Here is a 7,742-nt window from a genome sequence, read left to right on the forward strand (position 1 = left end):
CGGGGGGGCCCCGCCCCTCCCCCCCCCCCCCATGCGCCCAGCCAAGTCCCGTCCTTTCCACCCGGATGCCAGCGCATTGCAGCCCCACACTGGGAGGCCAATAGGAGCCGGGTACCAGGCGCACCAGCCAGCTCCTCTTGACTTGCTGCTGCTCCAGTTACACAGAACAGGAGTTGCTTTTGTCTGGGGCAGTGCCAGCTCTGCTCAGTGCCCCAGTGAAGCGTTTCACTTGCTCCTCTGCACTACTCCGTGGAAGTACTGCAAAGCACTGGAAGCAAAAGCTCTTGTGACCGCCAAGCTGGGAGCCCATAAGTGCTGGGTCAGCATGAGCCCCAATATCCTTACTCTCTAGTCTAGCAGGATGATTTTTAAAGCTCAAACTCCATGTTGCACGGTGTCTCCCAAGCCCAGACACTGCAGCATCAGCAGTTTCCAGCTTGCCTAGACTTGTTCTGGTTCCCACCTCCTTGCCCAGATGCTGCACCCTTGTGTCAAGACGCCCAAAGCAAGCATGAGACGCACTAGCCTGCTATCACCTCTGCTTCCATGTCCAGCCTCTCTGAAAATCCCAACATGCTTTGCAGACACCACATTAGCCTGCCTAACTCCCTTAACTAGGTAGGTCTCAGCCCCACACTTTGCTGAGATGACAAATGAAGTGACTTGGCCAAGACCACACAGTGAGTCTGTAGCAGAGCCAAGGCTAGACAGTCTCATGGCTCCTAACTCATGCACTGCAGCTGGGAGGTTTCTGTCCCTCCCCTGCAAGCTGGGGTATCTCATGGAAGACAGCTGCACTGACCCCTGTCCCGCCCATAACATTTGAGTTTCACCATCTCTCTTACTAAGCTGCAGTGGTTCTGAATCCAGCTCTCCCCACCACGAGGCTTTCTTCGGGATCATGCCAAGATCAGGCCGTGTGCCCCTTCCATGCACAGCCTGGCTTTGTGGTTTCATAGGAGGTACAACCCTGAGCCATGTACACAGACCAGTCGCTCATCCTAGGGGTCCTTTCCAAGTATCATCGGGATCTCCCCTTAGTGCAAATGATACTCTCAGTAAAGCCGTTCCTACAGGGCACTCGCCACTCAAGCACAGCCAGCTCTCCCCTTGACCCATGGCACTACAGCCCGTTTTACCAGGGCCAGTCCCAGCACTGACAGTCGCACTTGCCTGGCTCAGACTTCTCCATCACTGGTGTCCCATTAAGAAGCAAGGGCACAACAGCTAAATTATACAGGAGTTTGGTGCCCAGGACTGGCCCTTACCAGCAGCCCTGAGTTTGGAGACTACCAGCCCTACAGAGACGTAATTACCTCCTACTCTAGGGGTATTGCTGCCATTCCTATGCCATTACTTGTATTACAGCTATAGACTGCTCAGGGCTCCACTGTGCCAGGTGCTGTATGGACCAGACACCCCTCTGCACTTAGGCGCGCTCTAAATAGACAAGGCAGGTAGGGGAGAGTGGAAACTTGAAGCACAAAGATAACAGGGGAAGCTATAGGAGAAATGTCACTGATGGGGATTGAGGCTCTAGCCCTAAGTCCTAGTTCAAACTCACTCCCTGAACCCCAAGGCCTCTCCAAGCCCTTACCTTCACTGCATACTCCTTGTTGGTGATGAGATTAACGCAGGACTGGACTCTAGCGTGGGCTCCTTCCCCGAGCACTTCATCCTGCAGCTGGTAAACATCTGTGGGGGGGAAAAGAAAGGCTCTCATTCCTGTGCAAATTCTGGGAAAGACCTGTACAAGCTGCACAAGCCCAGTGCTCAGTGCATACACCCTGACACAGGATTACAACAGCCCCCCACCCGAACCCAGCTGTTGTTGAATGCATCTCTCTGCCCCCCAACAGCTTCTCCAAGTTCAAAACCCCCAAGCCTTGAGCAACAGCTGAAAGAGCAGCCCAGACCCAGGACTCCCCGCACCGCTCACCTTCAAACCGCCCTGAGAAGCTGTCTGTAGCTCTGCACCGTTTCTTCTTCTTGTTCCTCTTCTTGGCGTCGGGGATATCGATGGGTTGACTTGAAGGCATGTCTGTCCCAAACCAAAGCCATCCAGACAGCATTAACACCATGCAAGTGGTCGCACAGCCCAACACTCCCCTCTGCATTCACCTCTCGCTTAGGAATATGAGAACGGATGGCACTTCATGCGGCATGAAATACTGACCCAGCTCCCAGGAGCCTTTAGTGAGTGGCAAACAAGACACCAGCTTAATGAATGGTGAGGAGAGAGGCTGGGTCAGACACTTCTGGACCCAATGGGGCTTTTTGGAAGGGTTAGACAGGAAGCCAGGTCCTGATGAATCGCAAGGTGGCACCCACGCTTGCCACACCTTCTGGGATTTATATGCATCTTTGGCATGTGTCCAAGCAAATGCCTGGGCCCCTGGACTTCAGGGACATCAAGGATGCCATGCACCTGAGGTCTGGCCCATGCTCAAGCGCCTTCCTGTATGAGCGCCACGGCAGATGGTATTTGTACCTCCACCAGGAGCTGCACCACATTGGTATTGGACAGTTGTTTTCAAGAGGGAGGAGGAAAGGACCATGAGAAGAAACCCAATGGAGGGTGGAGGGGAGGCAGAGCTAACAACATGCCGACCTCTACCCCCTGCCCCCACTGGGATTAAAGCAAGGCCCTGTCTGTAGAGCTACTCACCGGGGCGGGCTGGGCACTCGAAGTTGAAGACAGATTCCAGGTGGCTTGTCTGGGTGAATTCCAGGTCGAATGGGTTTTGCCCCTGGAGGATCAGAAGAGAAGAGAGGAGAACGGAGTGAGACCGGTGCATAAACAAGCCGGCAGCACCCCAGGGTGCCTGTGCCAAGTATCCTATGTCTTCACATCCCAGTCTGCTCCCCGAGGGCATCTCCACCCCCGCCTGTCTGCCTGCTAACAAGGTCCCTATGGAGATGGGGTGGCTCCATTAGCTGGGCCAGAATTGCAACCCCAGGGAGACCCACCCCAAGACCTGGCTTTGTACCAGGAATTGCTGTAGCACCTCATTTCACGCGCGTGCGCACACACATTTTTATTCCCTTACAGACCAGCCTAGAGAAAGTCTCAGAGCCTGCTAGAAATAGCCTTCCCCAAAGCTGTAGCCAACTTGGGGGCAGAGTTGGGATTCACATAATACCCAATAAATAACCAGGGCTGCACTACAGAGGCAACCCCGTCGTGACCCAACAATCAAGGGAGTCGGAGCAATTCTTGCTTTTGGAGGCGAATATTGGCACGTGGAGGAGACTCTCTCAGTGCTGCTGGTCTCAGAGCTGCCAGTCTCCACTCGTGAAGCAGGAGAGTCCGAGCAGGGAACCGGCTCCAAAGTGGCTTTGTCGTCCTGTTCCTCCCTTCTCAGCTCCAGTGCTGATGCCCAGGCAGGATGACAGCGAGACCTCCCCTGCACCCTGCCCATACGGGTCTCTGGCTCAGGGAGCAGAACAGCTCCAAGGAGCCAGGAAGCCAGATCGCTGGAAGCAAGAGAATGGGTTGTCTGGCAAAGAGTGGGTTTGCCAGACTGGAGCCGTGTCTCAGCAAGTCAGCAGTGCTGACCCAAGCCCAACAACGAGAAGAAGGTGTAGGGTTGCTTGGGTCATGCCAAAGAGAAGACATACCCCCTCCCCCAGCCCCACTGCCCTTCACTGTGATTTCCACCTAGGCCACAATGGGAAGGAAGCCAGAAGCAACTAAATCCACTGCCAGCTTTCCAGCCACCCTGGAGAACCTCATTCTTGGCATTTGGCCTGGGAACCCTTGAGCAGACAGCTTTCTACCCATTTCACAGACAGCAAACCGAGGCACAGGCTCCTCAGCTCAGCCTCCTCAAGGTCAGAGAAGCAAAACCAGGGCCTGGGCATCCTGCCTCACAACTGCCCAGTTCCCCAGCCCACATCTGTGCAAGCACTTCTGACATGTCAGAGTGTGCAGCTTCATTGCCCAGAGACTGCCTCGATACCAATGACACGGAGCAAAAATAGAGCATGAACCAGACCGTGCATGACCTCAGGGCCCCAAATCAGCTGGTGTCCCTCTAGCTGGAGCCAGAGCTGTATCTGAGTGTTCGTGTATAAGGGAACTGCAGGGCAGGTGGCTGAGCCAAGAGGGACAGGTGACTGCTCAGGTATAACTAAGCTCCTATAAGCTTAAAGCCTCCTTGCTGTAAGGGTTAGAGCAACAGGCCCAGCCACTCACACCATCCTCTCCTTCTTTGCACTCCTACGCCCTGTTTGCTCACTCGCTCAGGGTTCCCAGTTCAGGCCTCCTCCCAGATATCACCTGGCTGGCTCAGCAAAGCAGCAGAGCCTGAACCCAGACACTCGCTCACCCCCTGGATCAGCAGGGACTTGGGAGGGAACCGAGCTGAGCTGAGCATCATCCAGGGGGCCTGGAAAGGGGTGGAAGAAGAGTCAGGGATTGCTCAGCACTGTTTGCAAACTCATCTCGGGAATGGGCACAGTTTAGTGCTGCCACCCCAGGACTGGAGAGAGTCCTTTATGCACAGCTTTGGCTGGAAGGGCTCCCCGATTCACAGGCAGGGGACCAGAGCCAAGGGCAGCGGGCCTGCAGCCCAGACCAGTGCCTACAGCGGACCTGCAGCAGAAGGTGTAGCCCAGCCTAGCCGAATGAACCCTGAGCTGTCAAGTTGGTGGCAGGGCCAGAGGATGGAAGCCAGCCTGGATCACATTTCCAAAGCCCTGGAAGTCAACTGTAGCCTGGGCCAGAAAGCAACAGCATTTGGTCCAGGTCGAACCAGGAAGTGAAGAGTTACCAACTGGCCTCCTTGGAAGGCGGCTCAAGCCTGGGATCAACAAAGGAGGGTTAGCGCTCAGCAATAAAATGCAAGACGAGCTGGAGAAGAGCAGGAAGCTTGCACTGTGCTGCCTCGCCCAGGCTCTCCCAGCCTCGGGTCATCACACTGGGGACTCTCCCTGGCCTGAACTGCTAAGGAAGCCACTTGCCTCGAATGAAGGGAAAACAGATGTTCAGGTGTGATAGGTATGAAGCCAAGAGCCAGGATGCCAGGGCCCTGGTCTCTTCCCTGCCTCCAGCTCTAACTTTACCCCTCCCTGCCTCCACTTCTGGCAAGACCCCCCCCCCCCATTCTGCTGGAACGGAAAGCACAGAGCTACAGACCCACGGGCCAGCTCCCCCCACGGCTTCCAGAGAGCGACGGCAAGCCTTTCCAGCATTATGAAATCTGCCTGGGTGGAGGTGGAACTTTTTTTCCCCAAAAGAAAAACACATGCCCCGCTGCCATGTCAGCGAGGAAGCCAGAGCCCTTGGACCGTATCGGATCTCAGGGAGCAGCTCCCCCGCAGCCAATCAGCAGGGCTTGGCACGAGCCTCGCTCACAGCTAGAACCAGCTAGAAATCGCGTGTTTACTTTCCATGCAAGTTGGACACCAGCCACGCTGGGCTGGGCGGCCCGAGAGAGGGAAGCGCGGAGCCCCTGGAAGCCAGCCTGCACTGCAGACAGGAGCCGGCCGGATCCAGGAGTTTGTTTCTTGCAAGAGCTCAGGGAGTAAGCGCCGCAGGCAGCTCACAATGCAAGGGTTCGCTGCCCCGATGCCACTGACTGGCAGCTATTTAGAGGCTTGCACCAGCAAAAGGCTGCAACCCAAAGGCAGCGTTGAAAGTCAAACTGGGAATTTCAACACACTTCTAAAGCATTTCCTTTTCCCCTCCCTTCAGTGTTCCTATAGCCTTCCACCTCCTTTTCAAGTGGTCCGTCCCCCCCGCCCTGCTTCTTCTCCCCTCCTCCGCATATTTTTTCACTTAGGTCTTTTGTTCAAAATGTCTAACTTCTCAGCCTCTCCCCCAGCAACAGGTTGCATGTGGCATGATGCCGTTATAGAACACCACCCCAGCACCGGGCGAGAGAGCGGTTACATCAGGCTGCAGCAGAGCCGTGGGTGATGCAGAGAAGGCAGAAACAAAACACAACTCCAGGCCAAGAGACACAGAGGGTCCCTCGGCATCTCGCAAGACCACCCCCCGGCTCCGAAAGAAAAGCACATGCCTGAACAAACGAGCCATTCATGGGTTCTTCAACCCCTTGCACCAGCTGCTGTATCCACAACACGCCTGACCTGCGCGAGGGGAGGGGGGCGGCGATTTAACGCCAGGCTTGTGGCTGGGGCAGCGCAGCACGCCAGCTCTGTGTTCATCAGCACAATTTCAAGCGAGATGGAGTCCCAAGATGAAAGCCACCAACGGCCTAAAAAACTGAAACCAAGATCAAGCAAATGGCTTGAATAAATTATGTCCCAACACCGACGCTGCAACAGACGCCCAGCAGCTCCCGTGGGCTCCAGGGAAAAAAAAAGTCCGAATAAACCCAAACCCTTTTTGTAACTCCTGAGCAAAGAGAGAACGCTGGAGGCAAAGCAACAGGAAGGACACTCGTGTCCTAGTCTAGTGGGGCCAGGTACAGGAGCTTGGTAACAGAGAGTGGCTTGGGACAGAGCCAAGCCTTGGGGAAGGTATGGGTTTCATAGCAGATAATCATGAGCTGCATCAGCAACAGGATAGCTCTGGCCTTAACGCAAGCCCAGGACAGGGCACAGTACAGTACATACCCTGAAGTAAACAGAGCGCCTGTGCCCAGGGGGCTGCAAGACCGTGCCCATTGCACAACCCTCCGCGGTGGACCTGCCAGCCGGACCCAAGAAGCGGCAGCCACGCACCCCCTCTGCCCTTGGTGCCAATGTCTCCTAAACAAGAGTGGACTGCCTTGGACCAAATTGCACCTATTCCCCGCATGCTGCCTGCGGGACAGAGCAGGATCCAGCCTCCCCACCCAGCTCCCGCAAGCCAGAAGCTGGCGCAAGAGCCACGACAGATGCCAGCTCCCCCATGGAAGCAACAGGCAGCGGCCACCCCACTGTCACTCGGACCGGGGGCCCTGACGCTGCCTACGGCCAGGAATGAAGGTCCTAAACGCCTGGGACTCAATGAGAGGGGTGGGAAGCTTGACTCCACAAGCCAGGTCCGGACATTTTATTTTAAGGAAGCATCTTTATTAGTTGGAAGATTTATATGGGACACTGAGTCAGAGTGGCGTAACGCTACGTCAGTCTTAAAGGAAACACAGGGTCAAATCCTGCCCCTATCTTTAAATACAATCTGATCAATGACCCAGGTATTCACATCACTCGGCTCAGCTCCCCGCAACAGAAACTACTGGCTGGCTGCAAGAAGGTTTCCTATTTCCCTTCTGATCCTTTATGGGACGTTGGTGGAGACCTTTTTATATCCTTTCGGTGAGGAACTTAGGAAAAATCAAGTCCCTTGGGGTCTCGGAGGAGGGGCAGGCCTTGCCTTTTGTTTGAGTGGCTTCAGGGGCAGGAGGCGTCGTGGGAAGGCTGCACCACAACCAAGGAAGCTGGCCCCGCAGCGCGCAGGCAATGCAACGTGCACACTGCACTGCATCACAGGCAGCGTTCAGGGGTGCCGCGACGAGGCCGCTCTCAGGAGCGCGTAGTGACGCAGAGCGGCGCAGAGCCTCCGAAACTCCCACAGAAATTAATGCTCTGCTACCACCAAGGAGGCCCGTGATGTTTTGTGTGGCACACACATCCCACCGCCGCAGCTCGCCCCTCCCTCGCTCCTTAGATCGGCGCCGAAAAGGGACTCCTCCAAGATAGGGACCCACCGGCAAGCAGCCCCCTGCTTCCCCACCGCGCTATTTCAACGCCAGCCAGTCCTCCGACATCTCATTGCCACCCAACCGAGC

The 7,742-nt window shown here is 55.7% G+C and overlaps 1 protein-coding gene across 1 annotated transcript in view; it reads right to left on the minus strand.

Annotated features, from left to right (window-relative positions):
• Positions 1–46: 46 nt before the first annotated feature.
• The window catches only part of LOC102386632 (MAP kinase-interacting serine/threonine-protein kinase 2-like), an 8,059-nt gene continuing 363 nt past the window's right edge, over positions 47–7,742 (minus strand). Inside the window, exons 2-4 of the mRNA XM_006037155.3 lie at positions 2,669–2,750; positions 1,940–2,041; positions 47–1,695 (exon numbers count right to left, since the gene is read on the minus strand). Coding sequence (XP_006037217.1) covers positions 1,550–1,695; positions 1,940–2,041; positions 2,669–2,750 — 330 coding nt within the window. The 3' untranslated portion in view covers positions 47–1,549. The remainder of the gene's footprint in view (positions 1,696–1,939; positions 2,042–2,668; positions 2,751–7,742) is intronic.

Source organism: Alligator sinensis, unplaced genomic scaffold, assembly GCF_000455745.1.
Source record: "Alligator sinensis unplaced genomic scaffold, ASM45574v1 scaffold1960_1, whole genome shotgun sequence".
In the NCBI taxonomy this organism is placed as follows: Eukaryota; Metazoa; Chordata; order Crocodylia; family Alligatoridae; genus Alligator; species Alligator sinensis.